This window comes from Elgaria multicarinata, chromosome 2 (assembly GCF_023053635.1).
Source record: "Elgaria multicarinata webbii isolate HBS135686 ecotype San Diego chromosome 2, rElgMul1.1.pri, whole genome shotgun sequence".
In the NCBI taxonomy this organism is placed as follows: Eukaryota; Metazoa; Chordata; class Lepidosauria; order Squamata; family Anguidae; genus Elgaria; species Elgaria multicarinata.
In genome coordinates, this window is record NC_086172.1 from 89,519,174 (window position 1) to 89,538,324 (window position 19,151).

The 19,151-nt window shown below is 43.8% G+C and overlaps 2 protein-coding genes across 4 annotated transcripts in view; one reads left to right on the forward strand and one right to left on the reverse strand.

The window, feature by feature from the left end:
- The window catches only part of IGF2 (insulin like growth factor 2), a 960,921-nt gene that overhangs the window by 351,704 nt on the left and 590,066 nt on the right, over positions 1 to 19,151 (reverse strand). The gene's annotated exons all lie outside the window — the stretch shown is intronic.
- Positions 1 to 19,151, forward strand: part of LSP1 (lymphocyte specific protein 1) — a 95,712-nt gene that overhangs the window by 15,244 nt on the left and 61,317 nt on the right. The window contains exon 1 of one of the 3 annotated variants that reach the window (XM_063117133.1): positions 16,734 to 16,974. The exons of 1 other annotated variant lie outside the window; for it this stretch is intronic. In XM_063117133.1, the coding sequence (XP_062973203.1) occupies positions 16,916 to 16,974 (59 nt within the window). In that variant the 5' untranslated portion in view covers positions 16,734 to 16,915. Of the gene's footprint in view, positions 1 to 16,733; positions 16,975 to 17,298; positions 17,477 to 19,151 lie in introns of those variants that run through there. One more of the 3 variants, XM_063117131.1, reaches the window with a different exon arrangement.

A 19,151-nucleotide genomic window follows, 5' to 3' on the forward strand; every position in this document is an offset into this window, starting at 1 on the left:
CACTCCTCATTAACTGACAAATAATATTCAGTAGGTGCCTGTGAAAAAATCAACCAACCACATTCTACACAGAATTCAGAATTGCGACAAATGGACTATCTGGGGACACTACTGCATTTTCCCAGTGACAAGCTCATTAAACTACAATGTCTTCATAATAGAAGCGCAACCTTGAAGGGAGAGGTGAGGACACAGTCAAACGCCCTCCTGCCGAGATGCGAGACAATGAAGAGTGTAATCCAGTGTAATCCAGAAAGCTTCATTCAACAAATAAACATCTCTTCATACCTGATGGGAATGCTAAGAGCTATCCTGTAAGCTTAATTAGCCTAACAAAGCTAGGCAGTTGCCTTTCAACTAACATGGAGAGTTTCCCCCACAGTCCAACTCGCACTTTACCTCAGGAAGAATCTTTTTTGGAGGAGCCTCTGGTGATTGGCTACCCTAAGGGACCTCCTTGCACCTCCTCTCAACTCCGCCCACTTGACCCTGCAGCAGACTCTGGGATCCGTCAATTCCAAAGTGCCCTCCCCCTCTGACAGAGGCTAAGTTCCCAGGGAACAGGAGGAGGATGGTCTCTGAGCCTTGGGTATTCTGTCTGATAAACTTCTGGGAAGATTCATCCTTCATTCCTGAAGAGTCTTGGAGAATCTTCTTCCCCATTTCCTGTTTTGGCGGCTTCTTCTTCTTCTTCTTCTTCTTCTTCTTCTTCTTCTTCTTCTTCTTCTTCTTCTTCTTCTTCTTGATTCTGATTCTGATTCTGATTCTGATTCTTCAGATTCTGAGTCCAATTCAGGCCCCAAACCCCCTTCTCTCACACTAGGGAGAACAGGCCTGATCCTGACGATACGCACAATAAACAGAGATGCAGAAAGGTCCATAGCCATTTGTGGTTGCTGTTTATTGTTTTTTATAATCTTTTTAGACTGTCTTCATGCAAACAAAAGCAAAAAGGTTAGGTATGTCTGTAGAGATGTTCAGCCCCAGCCAAAGATCTCTCACCACCTGAGGTGATTCCTCCCATCCTCCCACCATCGCCTCCCACCCCGTCCCGCCACTGCTACCGCCTCTGCTGCACGCCCCCTTGGGGGATCCCCACACACCAGAGCTCACCCCTTTCAGCAGGGTTTCTGATCCTCTGTGTGGCATTCAAGGAACTGGAGAGGCTGTGATGGGAAGGAGGGTGCAGGGAAGACTACTTCTGCCAGCACAGTTGATCCAGTGTAAATCTGCATCCAACCCCTGGCCGGCAGCTGCTAAACGCCCAGAATGTGTGATTCCCTTTAGTACACTCCAGATAGTATGGAAAAACTGTTCCTTCCCCCTCTTCATGTATGGGATGGGGGAGTGAGAGTAAGGCAGCTTTGTCCCACATATGCAGTTTATATACCCTGTTTCTTCGATTCTAAGACACACTTTTTCCCCATATAAACATCTCTAAAAATGGGGTGCATCTTAGAATCGCGGGTGTGTCTTAGGGTTTTTTTTCTGTTGGTGGTACTGAAATTAGTGTGCGTCTTACAATTGATGGCGACTTACAATCAAAGAAATATGGTAATAGTCAGAGAATGTGGAGGTTTCTCTAGGACTCTATGGGGAAATTGTAGCTTAGTGACAAGCCCCCCTTAGTCTTTTCTTCTGACTCACTTGGAAAGGGGAAACTTTGTTTCAGAAAGCCTTATTTTGGGCTGCAGTATTATATCTGCTCGCACGTCTGCAAATTTTTGCAGTCAAAACTTCTCCAATCAAACAATGGGTACAAAAATTCCTATATTAGGGGAAATAATGTTCAAAAATACATTAGATTAGGAAAATTGCTTACAACAATGTGTATATTAGGCAAAAATACACCGAAAAATACATGTATTAGGTGAAATGAGCACAAAAATCTTATGAATTTTCACACAAACTTTTAAAAAAAGTTCTCAAAGTTCGAGACAAACTGAATTTAAGACTCAAGAAATTCTCAAAGCTCAAGATGAATCAAATTTAGAAACGGAGAAAAACGGAAACTGACAGATTCAGCTGTCCCTGTCCTGACCTCAGCATAATCCTTGACAAAGACAAGATTGTTAAGGTGCAATCCTATGCATACTTAGACAGGAAAAACGTACAGGCGCAGAGGCTAGGGGCAGGCCCAGCAGCCGTGATCCTGACCCCAGGCTTCCATGTATCAACTCACCATATATATTGCTTGTGGTGGGCTTCTGTTACCCTTCTTTTCTTGTGACCATGGAGAAAAGGGAGGCTCTGATGCTGCACGTGGCTTCATTACTGATCTTCGTAGTTGCAGTTGTGCAGCTAAGTAATTTTAGATCCCAGAGTTAATGGTCTTATGCCGGGGTTGGGTGGAGAGGAGGGAGCCTTTGACAGCTTTGTGTATTACTTCTGTTGGGAAGCACACAGCTAACATTTCTCTCCCCGAAATCGCCACCTCCTGCTTTACAGCTGCTTCTATATTCCTTATATGTTAGAGTGTTTGGCAACCCAGATTAAATCATCATCATCATCATCATCATCTTCATCATCCCCTGCGCATGTGCAGTATTGCATTTTAAGCTAATTTTAATTCATAGGTGACAGGAATAAAATGGAGTTTGCTTCTTCTGCCCTGGTGCCCTTATCACCCGCCACTCTTGGGGTGGTCATTTGGGATCCCCCTGGGCAGTTTATTTATTTATTTTATTACATTTATATACTGCCCCCCAGCCGAAGCTCTCTGGGCGGTTTACAACTGTTTACAACAGTTGGTCCTAGAATTTGGCCCCAGGACACAGGCCTAGCTGCATCACTGTGTGGTTGCAGGTCATCCTTGGTGAAAGTGCTCCGTAGCCAAATTGCTCCAACTCTCCATTTGAGAGAGGGCTTTTTATTCTCATTTCAAGGTCAGGGAGGACGTTTGCTCCTTCTTGCACATTGATTCATGGCAAAATTAGGTTTCTTAGCCTGCTGCTTCCTCTGATATCCAGCAGATAGTGCTAGTATAACTTGGATTTCCATTACAATCATAAGGAAAAAATTCTCTTGTATCCCATTCATACAATCCCATATTCTTAACTTGGGAACACAGCACTCTTAAGCAACTACTCACCGTGCAAACAATTTTGTAGGCTTTTGTAGCATACTTTGTTTGGAAATATATTTAGCCACAGTTTAGGAAGAATGGATTTCAAGAGCTAGAGGGGGAAAGAAACTAAGAGCGCAATCCTATGCATGTTTAGACAGAATTAAGTCCCACAACTCCCAGCATTGTAGGGATTTTTTCTGTCTAAACATGAATAGGATTACACCCTAAATTTGCTAGACAAAAGGGGGCAGTTGATACTGGAGATACACAACAGACAATACACAGGATTACAGCAATATTTTGATTGCTGTTCAAGACTATTTAACAGACAATGGATTGTTAAGTCCTGTACTTGAGTAAGAATGGATTGGTAAAAAAAGGGAAAAGTAAGAGAAAATATTCCTATGCTAATTCTTAGTGAATTTATTTATTTATTACATTTCTATATCACCCAAAAGTCGAAGCTCTCTGAGCGGTCTACAAGACAAAGCTTAAAACCATAAAACACAGTGACATAATAAAACACGATATAAAACCATAAATTTAAAACAAAATAAAAACAAAATAGTAGTCAAGATAAAAGCCAGCAGCAGAGCGAAGATTAAAAAATGCACTAACACAATTTTTAAAACTGAAGGGCCTGGGAGAGTAAAGATGTCTTCACTTGGTGCCAAAATGACCATAACATAGGTGCCAGGCAAGCCTCTCTGGGGAGCTCATTCCACAACTGTGGTGCCACCACTGAGGCCCTTTCCTTAGTAGCCACCTACCTCGCCTCATTTGAGGGGGGCACAAGGAGAAGGGCCTCTGAGGAAGATCTTAAGATCCAGGCAGGTACACAGTATATGGAAGGAGATGATCCTTAAGGTAATGGAGGTTACAGTGTCATTGGAGAAATGCTAACAAGGCAATGAGAGTTGTGAACCTGGAGAAAAGGTGAAAAGCAAGGAGGATAGAGAGATTACTTTGAGTTCAACGGTGTTTGGCCCTCTGAGTTAGTCATTTCTCACTCTTTCTTGAGGTTCTGTGTATTTTCTATATTGTCTTTTTCCCCACCGTCCATTCTTTAAAAGGCATAATCCTGCTTGAGAAGGTTTTTTTGGGGTGGGGGGTGGGGAAACCTGCTAGAAGCTACACACAACATGTTGCCTCATGAGTTGTGTGAGAAGAGGTTGACCTGAACAGTTCAGGAGGTTAATTCCAGAGTTCCAAAGATGGATGTCACATTGGGGGTGAGAATGGCAGGCAAAAGATGATGGAAAAGAGGAAGGAAATGTCTGAGGCGTGAGGAATATATGCCCTGAAATCATAAATCTCTACTCCTTTTCCCGCTCATGCCTCGGTCCCAGTTCTATAGGAGAGTTGAGGAACAAACTGATTCTCAAAACTCAGGGCCCACAAAGCTGTTCAGACTTGCTATGAAAATATTTACATTGAGTTTTCCTGACTGCCTGGGCAGTGGACACAAATATGCATTTTTTCTTTACCTCAATTTGTCACAGACCCAAATCAAAGTCACTTGCAATAACTTGGCCTATACAAGCTCTCAAAGGGTTTCCATTTTTTAAATCCCTCCATCAGGTAGTCTCAGCGATACCAGAGCTCTGTTTATATAAATGTTTTCTTTTTCGGTTTGTTTCTCCAGGCTTTTCTGGACCTAGCTGTAAGTGCTAAATGCAGAACACTTTGTAGGAGGCAAGCATATGGCTGGGGCCCTGTCTTCATGGCATCCTCCAAAGCCCTACATTTTTTCTTACCTGGGGTAATGCCAAGGAGGGAGTGCGGGGTTTTTGGAGGTCATCCAACGTCACAGGAAATCCCCACAGTGGCCGTGAAACGGTGGCTATGTCATTTAACTGATGTAGCACAGATTTGCAGCCATTGTGGGGCTTTCCCCATGTATAGACAGCCCCGGTACTCAGCACTGGATCTGAGCATGGGAAGACGCTACTCCCTGCAGCTGACTTACTTGCAGACCCTTCTCTGCACTACCACAATTTTTAATATAATGCACATATGTTGAAATGGTGCTACTAAGGGCACATGTTTATTTTCTACTATTATGGCATAACCATGAGCATTACATTCACAGTGGCAATGGTAACAGTCATGGCAACAAAGGGTACATGGGTAGTGGTAGTGGAAGGTCACACCTCAACTTTGACCCTGCTTTGCGACCCTTCAGTTTCAATGGTTCAGAGCCAAGATCTAAGCAGAATCTCTTTGGGCTTTAACTGAAGCTCCTAGCATTTCTGTACACCTTTGTAAATTAGATTTTGCACACTCGGGAATTCTCATAACATTTAAATGTGGTCTTCTTCCCATTGTGTTCCATATGTGTCCGTGCATTTGGAAACAAGGAGTATTAGAATTCTTTGTACGGTGCCTATACAATTATATTTATTTATAACCTTTGAGTCATGCCCTTCTTCCAGGGCTGGCCCTACCTTTATGTAGGCTGATGCACCTACATAAGATTGTGCTGCTCATTTCCCCCAGCACACCAGCACTGTCAGGAGAGCCTGCCACTGCTGGCCTGTCATCTTCAGTGAGTGCTCTGGAGAGCCCTACCAGCCGTTCTCCCACCATAGCATTTGCTACAGCGGGATTGCAGCTGGCGGGGCTCTCTGGAGTAGCAGCCACAGCCATCATGCCCTCCCATCATGGGCCACATCGTGCACGCCCTGCTTCCCCTTACAGGAGCTGCACGAGAGCTCGGCTAGGCCCCATGAGAGTTTGGGCAGCTCTCATGAGAGTTCAGCAGAGCCTCACGAGAGCTTGGGTGAGCTCTTATGAGAGCCCCACACCCAGGAAGAGGTGTAAGGTGGCGGGGGCAGGCAGGCTGGCAACACATGTTCTCATCCATCCCTATGGCAATTTCACCACAGTGGCAGGATCCGCACCATTAACAGCACCACATCCTTCTTGCTTTGAAGAAAGATCTTTTCATGTTCATGCTTCAGCAGCATTGTTTGCAGCAGGAACAGGACAGATGGGAAGTGGAGGGCAGGAAGACAAACCTCGGTGTCTTGTTATCAACAGGGACTAACATAGCACAACTTTGTATACTTAGTCATTGCAAAACCAAGTAGCAACTACATTGGGCTTGTTTCCTTATCACAGACAACTCTGTTGAAGGGGAACTCCTGGGCATTCTCATCAGGCTCTTCACTCTCTTCTTGATAATCATCAATTATTTGCAAGCTGATTGTAACTTCCGCATATCAATCGCACAGCGATTTTGCAAACTCCCCATTGAAACTCCAGCATGTGACTGCAATCGTATTGTTCAGCACAGTATAGTTAAAAGTGTAACCTACTTGTTGTGTGATGATGATGATGATGATGATGATGATGATGATAAAATGGAGAAGAGGACCGTGTAAGCCGCCTTGGGTTCCTTGCAAGAGGAAAAAAGGTGGAATATAAGTGCAGTAATAATAATACGTATACAAGATTAAGCCATTCTGACTATCACAGCCTATGGATAGGCTGTGAACTATGGGAAATGTAAGGTGACTTGAGTCCCCTTACCAGAAGTGCTTGAATTACAGAGAAGGGGCAGGTAGGGGCACCCTTAATGAAAATCCTTAAGCCTCATCCCTTGAAGCACTCCACATTTTACCAGATGCTGCTGCGTGTGGGAATCAAAAGCCCATAGCAAGATAAACGATGATTAAAGGTCTGGGGATAGCCTGACTGCTGACTGACTGCTGATTTGCCATAATGCTCGTACAGTAGACCAGAGGCACTGTGTGGAGTTCGCCTTTGTGGCAACAAGCTACACAGCAGGAATGTATGCAAAAAAGAAAAGCTTATGCAATGTGGCACCTTTAGTCTCATTACACTTCTGGTTGTGTTCAAAGGTGCTGAACCAGGAGTGCTGGAAGCTCTGGTGTAGACATAACAAAAATAGCTAGTATCGCATGGAATGAAGGGGAAATGCTAATGATCTACCCCTGCCAGGAAAATCTCTTCCCTTTCTCCCCCGGAATCTAAAATGGTACACCTTTCCGTGAGATATGATGCTAGCTTTCCATGTTAGGGGGTGGGGGTTTGTATGGGGAAGCACTCAAATGTGTGCTCCTCCACCTGTAGTTATGAAGTGGTACAGCCCAGGGAGAGAAATGCACCATGTGCTATTTCTGTGCATTTTCTCTCTCTCATCGATTCCTAGTTTGAGACATCTGGCATGCCGCTGTACCTCACCCAATCCTGTTATTTTCCTCTCGCCTGACTCAGTGGTAGAGCACATGCTTGGGATGCAGAAGGTCTCCGGTTCAATAGCTGGCATCTCCAGATAGGGCTAGGAAACAATCCTGCCTGAAATCCTGGACAGCTACTGCCAGTCAGTGTCAACAATACTGGGTTAGATGGATCAAGGGTCTGACTAGGTTCCTAACCAGAGTTTGTTTTACTGTGTTTATTCTTTGTAAATCATAGTGGCATACCTCAGCCTATCCCGCTCTCTGCTTGTGGTACACAACAACTTTGTAGATTCGGACTAATCTCTTAGGATTATTGGGTAGTGAGAAACTGGTGTAGAGTAATGAGGTAGATAACCTTCCTTCTTTGCAATCCTATGACTATGTGAATTTGTTCATGTGATTATGCCCTTGGTTAGTAACAGTTTGGAATATATGCTCCAGTACCAAGCTGTCCTACTCGGGAATTGCAACAATATTTGCAAACAAATGCTACTGAAGGAACCAGGACAGAGCATGGTTCTTAAAGCTCCACTTTCATGGGGATTATCTTTAAAGCGCTCAGCTCTTTAACCTAAAGCCCTCGTTAAATGAAAGGGCTTGTATTAAATGGAATCTCTCATCTAGACAATAGGCACACAATTAGCAAATCTTTGTTTTGTTGCCCAGAGCAGGGCAAACATGAAAATAGTACAAATGCATTAGACTGAGTTCCAAGTGGCATGTCCAATCTCTAGAAAAAGATATAATTCCAGACGTCCAGCTTCTGATGCACTCTATATGGCTTTAGATTTTAAAGTAGAATGGAGAGATGTAGATGGTTTCATTGGAGATATAAAAGAATGCCAAAGTCACTGCCATCAGCAATATCGAAGTTTTGAACACACCATTTTAAAGTACATTCTTAGCTGAATTGCAAGTAACTTCTTGCGAAGTATAGCTTTGACTTAATTTACTTGCAGAGAAACTTGACTCTTGCAAGATGCAGTGGGTTTCTTTAGCAAATCTTAATTGCCAACAACACTACTTTTCCCTTCAACAATCACAAAGTGATAAGCACCTTATGAAATTGACCAAATGAAAATTTAGTTGAAGGACCTTTGCACATATCCATTCACATTCAACTCTCCCCCCCTTCCTCTGTTATTTACTCCATTTTTGAAATGGAGATAAGCCCGGTGAAACAAGGACTTGCTTTTTGTTGTTGTTAATTGTGTTACTAAGCATAGCACTGTGTGCATTGATGGTGCTAGATAAAGAAAGAAGCAAAGAAGAAAGATTCATCCACAGTAGTGGAATTCATGTTTATCACATTAACAGGTAGCGTTGTCCAGAGATCGTAGATACTTTGACAGAATTGTAAACAGAGAACTGATTAGCAAATTAAATAGAAGAGAAAATGCCCTTGAAAAGAAAAGAGATCAACAAGTATGGAAACCCCAGAAAAGTTAAATATTAGCAAGAAGAACACGATGGTTTGAAAGTGTATCTTTAAAGGAACATTATACAGGTTAAAGAAATAACAGAAACCTGCCACTTCCTGGAGAGCTAAAGGAGACACTGAATTGATATTTAGGAGCATTGATTTGGTAGCTGGCCTTGCTACAAATCTTTAGGCTGTTTACAGCTTTAGGTTGTAATGCTTTACCCTGGAGTAAGTTCCATTTAACTTAATGGGACTTATTTGTGAGTAGATACATATAGGATTTCATTGTTAGTGATTTGCTGGTTATTAATCTTAGGATCACTTACTGTGAAGTTGTGCGCTGAAGTCATGGTAATACTTAAGTGGTTTCAGGATCACACAGAAAATATGAGTTTTTTTTTAAAAAAAAATTAAAAGCACATGAGGTTTGTAACATTCCAACCTATATAGAGAATGGAGATAATCTCTTCCAAAGCTGAGGCTTGCGTGTCTTGTTTTCATAAATACGTTACACATTCTTGAATTAATATGGCCTAGAACCATGTGTGCGGTTTTCAAACCCATCTGACTCCTATAATTCAAGATACTGTTTGGAGAGGACCTGCTACAAAGTCTACCAGTGTATACACTTACTTCTGAGCTTTCACCCTGCCCTAGAAAGTAATTGTACAGCCAGTTCATCTCCACATAAAGCTACTGGGGGAAACGATCCAGAGTTTTGGAGTTGGGTCTTATCACTATGCCGATAAACTCTACCTCTCTTTTTCAACTGATGTTCCAGCTCTACCTCTCTTTTTCAACCAATGCCAAGGAAGCTGTGGAAGTCATGAACCATGGATGGCACATGCATACTAGAAGAGGGGAATGATTTGGGCAGAGAATGTTGGATGAATATGAGGGGACCAAGGTGAGACAATGGAAGACAACAGAGGGCATGATTGTAGACCAGGGCGTAGACCAGAGTGGCAGGGCTGTGTTTTTGCAACGTTGTAAAAGGAGAAGCAACATGACCACATGGCAGTTTCTTCATGCAAGAGCCATAAGGCCAAGGACTGTTTACCATGTGGAACTTCACAGGACTGGCCCTGCCATTAGGGAGAGTGAGGTGGCTGCCTCAAACAGCAGATATTGTGTCAGAGGGCAGTGACAGTAGCCTCCCCTGACCCTTCCTCTCTATACCCTCTCAGCATTTCCCCTGAGACTGTACCCCGCCCCAGCCCAGATGTTCCCACCCTCCTGAACTGGTCCCCTTGTGTTGGCGATGCTTGGGGCTGCCCTGTTGCTCTCTCTCCACCACCCCTCTCACACACAGAGTTATCACACAGGAGCACACACTACTCTGCCCGCGTGACACCTATTAACACTTGCCTCTGCTTCTGCAGTGCAGCCTTTGTTTGAGTGAGCAGGAAGCAGGCACCAGGCAGAGCAGGGAGTTGCAGGAAGGTGTCAGGTTTGCACCCCCTAAGCTAGCCTGCTGCCCTTGGTTGTGGTGTTGGGGGACACACACACTATTCGATCGCCAGGGGTGAAGTAACATTCAGCTGGCTGCCAGTCCAGTCAGACCCTGTATGTGGAATGTGATGGTTGCAGGGGAGGAAGGAAGAGATTCAAACTATCATAAGTCTATATTAGCTTCCTGGGCCTGTAGCCAGGGGTGGGCTGGGGAGTGGCTCCCCCCCCCCAAATTTTCTCTGCGCATCTATTCCCCCCCCCGAAAATAATTAAGCGTCAGTTTACAATTTTGTCTTTCAAAGGTCTGCAAACTAGAAGAACTGCCCCAAACTTTTTTGGGGCATCCCCCTCCCCCACACAACTTTTAGGCTGGCTACAGGCTTGCAGCCCCACCCCACCCCATCACCTCATGCCCTCCACATTACAACTCCTCGCTTTCCTGGAAGATACGTAGAGGTTATCTTCGTGGGGATTGTGTTGGGGACTGAATGTGTGTCCCTCCCTGCTGTCTCCCCTGCCCCCGTTTCAAGGTGAGAAGTGTACAACCACTAGGCTGCTAGACTAGAGGATTCACTATTCCTTTGAATCAGGACCCCCAAGAGTAGGGCCATCTTTTACCAAGGGCCCCAGCTAGCACTGATTTTTGCGAGAACCTTCTGAACCTCTTGCCAAACATGTTTTAGCTTTCAGATGATTTTGCAACCAGCAGCGCATAGCAGAAGGATTGTGTAATTGATGAGGGCTGGTGTGCCTTTCACTCTCTGGGACTCGCTCCCTTCCACCGCAACGACTGATTCACTTCTTCCCTTGAAGTTTCCTTACCTTTAAACTCTTCCTCTTTTGCCATGAGCTGATGACGGGCTCCCCATGTAATGCTCTTTAGCTTGGGCTGTATCTGCACTGCAGGATTTTACTGTGTGGGGCATTCCTAATACTGGGTTCCTTTGCACAATGCTTTCTCAAGAGTATCATGCAAATTAGAGAAGAGGCAGGCAACACATTTTGGACTACAACTCCCATCAGTCCCAGCCAGCATGGCCAATGGGCAAGGATTATGGGAGCTGTAATCCAAAACATCTGGAAGGAACCAGGTTTCCTACCCTGACTGAGAGGGTTTACTGCAGCTGTTGAAAAATAGATTAGAAGGTACTTTTTTCCAGGACACCAGCAATGCATACACGCCTTTCCTGTAGTAAAGCACTTCAGTGAATCTGTTCCTGCTGCTTGTCAATCAATCAAAGTTTATTATACAGACCCTGTTCAGATGACATGCTAAGCCATGGTGGTTAAGCATTTTGAGTTAAACATTATGGCTTAGTGTATTGTGTGAACCATGACTTAGCATGTCACCATGATGGCTACATAACCATGGTTTAAACACACTAACCATTTGCTGCAAAAGGGTTAGCAGCTTAACCATGGCTTACCATGTTGTCTGAACAGGACCACAATTACAGACCCATTCCAGGAAAAAAGACACACCCAAAATAGTCAAGTTAACTTCAGATAAATTACAGTATGTGGACTGAAATAAATAACTGAAATAAATGATTTAAAGATGATCACGATAAAAATATAATATGCTGAATTAAAATATACAAACTATGATATATGATGCACTAGCGTCTCCATGGCTATGTCTTCTGCAGTCTTTCCATGTTTTATGATAGGCAAAATAAACACGCACCCCCACTCATGTTATTATTATTATTATTATTATTATTATTATTATTATTATTTATTTATTTATTTATATAGCACCATCAATGTACATGGTGCTGTACAGAGTAAAACAGTAAATAGCAAGACCCTGCCGCATAGGCTTACAATCTAATAAAATCATAGTAAAACAATAAGGAGGGGAAGAGAATGCAAACAGGTACAGGGTAGGGTAAAACTAACAGTAGAAAGTAACAATAGAAGTCTGCACAACATCAAGTGTTAAAAGCTTTAGGAAAAAGAAAAGTTTTTAGTTGAGCTTTAAAAGCTGCGGTTTTTGCCAGTCCCTCCCATATGTTCTTTGATACCACCAGCAGATGGTGCTGCTTTATCAAACAGTTTAGGTTTATTACCGCATTTTTTGTGACTTTTAAAATGGCAGATTATCCCTTGAAAACAACGCAAGAGACATTGGAGGTTGATGATGTTGTGAAAAGGATCCACGAACTTCCATGAGTGAACAATCATGGGTGCATGATAAATGCCTCATATGGAGATGCACCAACTCCCAGCAGTGTGGTGCCCTCTCTGAGCAGCAAAGATGAGAGCCAGGGCAGAAGAAAGATATTTGGTTGGCCAAGCAGTAAGGAGAGAGACTAGCAGCAGGTCAATTGCAACAATTACATTCTAGTGTAGAGAAGATTGACACAGGGTCCAATCCTTTACTGCTGCTCTTCTTTGCTGCTGGGAGGAGGTAGCCTGGACTCTCTTCTGCTGTAGGTCACAAGCTTATGAGGGCAGCCTTCTCCTGGTGGTGGGATGTATGTATGTGTAGGAATGGGATGAAGGCAGAGTAGGTGCTCTTCCCTTCCTCTCCCTTTGCAGCACAGAGAAAACAGTGAAGTACTTTACAGCAGTCCTACTGCAAAAGCAATACTGGTCCTCCAAAACATAGTTTTGGAATCAGCATGCCAACATCCAATCTTCCTGGGGTCCCCTTGCCTTGTGTCGCATTAAACAGGTCACCTGCCTTTCTGAAGGGATGTATGGAAAGACGTGAGAGCCCGTAGAGAGGTGCTTTGTGTCATCTGGGTTGAAGGAAGATGCAAGAGGTCATACAGGTGTAGAAGCATTTGTGTGTGTGTGTGTGTGAGAGAGAGAGAGAGGGGGGGGGGGATGAAAGAATTGCTGCTGAGGGTGGAACATCCCTCAACAACAATTGGGCTAAATGACTCCATCAGTTGCAGCCTAAATGACTTTGAGCATCATCACACAGGGGAAAATCGCGTTTACTTACCGTCGCTTCTCCATCCACACGTATGTCCCTCATTACTTCCTCTTTCAAAAGAGGAATAAACAACTTGCACGTGGCCCAATCATTGGGCCGTTTGGATCCCACTGCTTCTCTTGCACACAGCAGGAGATAGCGGCAACTTCCATCTTTAAAAACAAGTCAGACTTACTGGGGTGGTTTTTTGTCGCATGAAGAAGGGTAGAAGGGGTGGGAGGCATGCGGGAGACAGACGACTTCGTGAGAGGGACCTGCGAAAATCCATGAGGGCCCAGTAACAAGCGTGCAATAAAACACTAGTCTGATGGAGCTCTTTGACTCATTCTTTATTCATTCCCAAATATCTTATCCGCTTTCACCTTTAAGTCCTCCCGTCCTTCCCATACAGACAACTAATCCCATTGATTTCTCCTTGATCCTCAATGCCCTCTTAGCTTAGGAAACCCATCTGCTGGCAAAATAAACATTCACATGTCCTTGGGTCATGGTGTCTGAGAACATGGGGGAGATGTAAGCTGTTCAGGATGGGGAATGCAGAGAAAGGGGGTCTCTTTGAAAACTGCACCTGGCCATTGCTCCTAGAGCAGAGCCTGTCTCTGCAGCCAGGTAAACCTGGGATTTCAGCAGGCAGCCTCTCCCTACCTCCTACTTCACCAATGCAACCAGCGGGGACAATCGTGATACTAGTAAGTGTAAACCGTGCAACCTCATGGGTGAAGGCAGTGGAGTGAAGTGCTCTTTCCCTGCCCCACCCTCAGCCTGCTCCCCATGACAACCATATGTTTCCAACCTCCCCCTTCTCACTAAAGTCAGCTTTTTGCATTCCTCTCTGCCCCTCCTCAGTTTGCTATGGATTGTGCTGCATACCAGGCTATATTAAGAGCAGGGTGACTGGTGGACCATCTGACTAACTACAGGGGCAATCCTATGCATGTTTAGACAGAAAAAAGTCCTACAACTCCCAGCATTCCCCAGCCAGGGAATGCTGGGAGCTGTAGGACTCTTTTCTGTCTAAACATTTATGGGATGGTGCCCTAACTAACTAAAATTATTTTCAAACTGCCTTTAAGGCTGGAACCCTCTGAAGGCAGCATAACAAGATAAAAACCACACAAAGTGGACACAATAAAAGGTCCATAAAAACACGTTTCGATAAAACCCATAAAAAAAGTTGCTAATTAAAGCTTTAAAAACTAAATTTACCAATAATAATAATAATAAAAAACCATGGCCTTAAGGGAAGGTCAGTGAAAAACAGGTGGATCTTCCTGATGACCTTCAAAGAAGGAATTTCGGTTTGCTCTATTCACTCCTGGTGATGCCATGACTCTTGGCCTCAGTGTTTAAAATGGCTAACCCTGGAGAAAGCTTTTTGACAGCAGTGGGATTTCTTTAGGGGATCGAAACTGATAGAGAGATCCATAAACAAACTTTCTACGTTATTGTTATGTTCATATAACTGTCACCATTTCTCCTAAAGAGTTCTTGGGATGAGGAAGGTGCTGGGAATTCTGTTTGAGATTCCCACCTTCACAGAACTACACTACAGTTCCCAAAAATTCTCTGGGGAGAAGAAATTATTGTTAATCGTTTGCAAGTCTAGAACCCATATCTCCATACACATGCATTTAATGAAATATCAGCACCTGGGCACAGTGGACCTGACACTTCTTCACTGATGTGAGTGCATATATATTAGCCCTGGGAAATGGCCTCTGACTAAAAAAATGCCTTGCAGAAACATCAAGGGGGGAAGGCATCTATGTGTCCCAAAACAGAAGGGGAGATATTCTCAGGTACCTGGGGAAAAAAAACTATTTTACATGCCTAAAGCAGAAGAAACATTGGAAAAGTTAGAGAAAGAGAAGCGGTCCAGGAGGAAGGAAAGTCCCTGCACTGGGCATAGTAAAAAGGTTTTTTTTCAGGCACCTGAGAATATCTTCTCTTCTGCCTTGCTACAGAAATCAATGAAAGTTTATTTTCATTTAAAGGTAGGTCTCCTTCCATTTTCCATTTTTTTCAACTCCAGCACGACTCCTATCAACTTGGATCTACCTTGATACTGGCTGATTCCCATCTCCATTTGAGTGGATCACCCCCAGTTTCCATGTCAATGGGGTTTCCTTGCAGCCGAAGGCAAAGACCATGGGAAATGTGGAGGACCCTCTGCTCTTCTATTCTCAGCAGCATAATTTCTCCGTACTGACAAAGGGCACTGTCTCTAACAATGGCCAATCAGATGTCTCCAGGAAGCTTAGAAACAGGAAGTTGGATGCAGTGGTTGATCCCTGTTGGTTACTCCATGATTTCATTCTGGTTGGGAAATGATGGAGTATCAGATTTGATGCAGATCCCTACCCTAACATGCAAACCGCCCAGACAGCTTCGGCTATGGGGCGGTATATAAAATAAATAAATAAATAAATAAATAAAATAAAATAAAATAAAATAAACGAACCCTTAGCATATGGATGAGTCATTGTGCTGCTCAGTCTAAGTGTACATACAGTCACTGTGCATGAGCTGTTGTGTATACAAACTGAAAAGTGGAGGTGCTGTCCTTCCACCTCAGTCCCAGCAAAGATTTCTCATGATCAGATCTTCTTCTTGCCATGTTAATCAAATTGATTCCACTGGGAAGATCTGATTTATCTATTTTTATGTTTTTGGTGGTCTTTTATTTCATCATACAGCATTGCAAATTGTCCCATGTCACAATTTGCCTGCAGTTTATCATATGTGACAACTGCACCCTTGATTTTTTGTTTTGTTTTCACAGTATGCACGTACACTAGGAAGCCATAATGCACACATGCTCAATGCGTGGACATGTCGCAAAACCCTGTCATATGTCATTGCATGCAGCCATTTACATGCAGGTTGTTCATTAAATCTTACACAGAAGTGCCTTCTCTGGAGGAATTTGTCAAGCAGCCCTGACTTCCAGAGACCTGTGTTGGACTACCCTGGATCAGTCTTTGGTGCAAAAGTAGCTAAATCCTCACTGATATTTAATGTAGCCCAATTGGATTACATCTATGTGCATTATTATTATTATTATTATTATTATTATTATTATTATTATTATTAGTGATAATAATAATAATTTATATAGCACTATCAGTGTACATGGTGCTGTACATAGTAACATCCATCTATCTTCATCATGGCTCTTATTAGTAAATGCCTTTAGCCAGGCTTTATATTTTTGACGGGGGTAAACTTTTGCTTCCTTTTTTTATGTAATGGGGAAATATTGAGTGAATGCGGAATGGATCAGAAAGGGAAGGAAATATACACGGGAAGAGGTGGCGAGAGAAGAAAGGAAGAAAACATGAACTTAAGAATTTTTTTTTAGAAAAAACTAAAGATGAAAGAAGGCAACCCAATGGAAGGGAAATATCCTGGACAGAAAAGACAGTTTAAACTTCACTGTGAGCTCATTCAGTCATCAGAAGGGAACAGGGAGGGATACTTCTTTGCTGGCTCTCTGAAAGATCCCCCCACCCCCGACATTTCCACTAGGCTGAGAAGGAGGACGTTGAGGTGGAAGAGACAAGGGAGGGGTTGGGGGTTACGGGGGGGGGGAGTGGGATAGGGGGCTTTAGAGAAACAAAAGGAAACCAGCTTCAGAACTTCCTGAACAGGGAAAGAAAGAGTGAGACAGAGAGGGAGGGAGGGCGAGAGAGTGGGGGAGCGAGCAGTAACTAACAAGATTGTTAAAAAGGAAGGAGACAGACGGGAGAAGGAGGAGGAGGAGGTTTCACGGGCACGAGTGCTGCTGAGCCTCCCCTGGGGGTTCATTCTCACCCACCATGACCAGTGCGGTCTTGAGGCGGAATTCCAGTAAACAGGGGTTGCAGAATCTGATCAGGTAAGGCTTTACCTGCGCACAGGCAAGAAGAGAGGCGCTGACAGCCTGTTCTTTGTTTACACGGAGCAAAGCCACGGATGGGGCTCACGCCTCACCTCACGCCAAGGGACCGCTCGCCTCCGCCCCCACCCCCCGGCCACCTACCCACGAGATTTTGTACTCCCTCCGGGAAGGCGTAGATTCTGTATGATACGTGCGTTTTTACGCGATTGTTTTGTTTGTTTGTTTGTTTGTTTTAAGCAGCTACATCCATTTGCGAGCGCGGGGGTGGGGTGGGGGAAATGCATGCATTCAGGGGGGATAGTTGGCATTTGAGGGCGGGAGGAGAGATCTGAATAGATTGATCGCTTTTCCAGAAGTGCCTGGTGGAAATCGCGACCCAATATTGTTCCTGAGCACTTTACCTGAACATGCTGGGCTTGACTCTTGGGTTGGCAATTTGGTGTGTGAGCATCTCGTGGATGAAGAGAGGAGATCGACCGAGCACAAACGTATTTCTTATGTGAGGGTCGGCTTTTGGGTGGGTGGATTGTGTGTGTGTGTGTGTGTGTGTGTGTGTAATAATTTGCAGTGACATTAACTTGGTTGAGTACAAATTAAACCAGTAAGATAAAGGGACAGGTCATTAATTAGTATAAATGACTAATTTCTCTATACAGAAGGGGACCCACATGCTGGAATCTCTAGAGTCCTTTACTATACAGTGGAAAATGCCATTTCTCTCTCTCTCTCTCTTTTTATCAAGAAAAGTTGAATTGAAATCCTCTTAGGGGAACTAAGGCTGCAAGCAGCCCTGTTCACCCTTACATGGGAACAGATCCTATTGAAGACGGTGGGATTTACTTTTGAGTAACCAAAGCATGCATAGGATTGCAATGTAAATCTCTTTGGGAAAAGAAGGTGGTGCTCCAAGAAAGTATAACTAATTCTTTTTCACCTTAAAGCTAACTCCAGGCTGTAGAAAGATGAGGGTAATGAAATAATATTGTCCACCGATCCCACAAGTTGGGCATTTTCACCCTCCAAAGGAGGGAAGAGCTGACGACGACACATATTTCTGGATAATGCTCATCATTGATGTTAGTTCCTGGGCTTCTGAGCAATTTTTAAAATCATCCTGGGCTGGATCTACACTACTGCTTTGAAGCACTTTATAACAGTTTTATAGCGCTTTAAAGCAGTTAAAGCGCTTTATAACTGTTATAAAGCGCTTTAAAGCAGTAGTGTAGATCCTGCCCTGTTGTCTAAAACTGAGAATGCATTCTCTGTTCTTATGAATAAGCTGGCAGCCTTATTGAGCCTATCAAGATGTATTTGGACATATTTAACAGGGTTTTTCCGTGGGTTATCCCCCCAGGTGGCCACGCCCCTTTCCCTTGGCCACTCCCCTCACCCCAACCAACGATTGTTTGGTAGTTTCTCAGCTTTTAGGCAGCCTTTCTCCCCTTCTAAAAACACCTCCTCTAAGGCTGTGATGCCTCCTCTAAGGTTTAGTTACTGTCAGCATGATCTTTAAACTAACATAAGCTAGGTTTTTGGGGGCCCAGCCCTGAAATGTGGTTCCAGAAAGCTTGTATAAAATGGAATTCAGCCCCCTAGATGAAAGAGGCATTGCACTCCTGGGCAGGATCTACGCTACTGCTTTAGAATGGTTTATAACAGTAGTGACAACTGTTGGGGCCCAGGACACACTCTGTATACAGTTTTCAAATCATTTTCAAAGTGTCATATCCTGCTTGGTGTAGATCTGCTGCTGGAGCAAATGGCCATCTGCCCTCACACTCAGGCTTTTCCACACATTGGAATCTACGAAATCAATAAACCTCTGCACAATATTGATCAGTACTGGTGGTTACCCTACTGATGTGAAGGTCAAGGATATAAAATTACTGCAAAGGTTAAAGTGCAGGTAGAATCATGTCTGTCCAAATATGAAGAAATGGCATTGGACTGAGACTGTGGCCTTGGTTAGACCTACCTGTAAATCCAGGCTAGAGGAGGAGAAATCCTATGATGCAACTATTGCGGAATCTTGCCCTCGTTCACACGTGAGGCGTGATGAGCTTTACTGGAGAGCTGTCACGCCCGCCATTTTAAAAAAAGTTTTAAAGGGGCCAGCAGTGCAGGAGCGCTCCAGCAACAGCAGGTAGGTTTAAAAAAATTTAAAAATTTCCCCG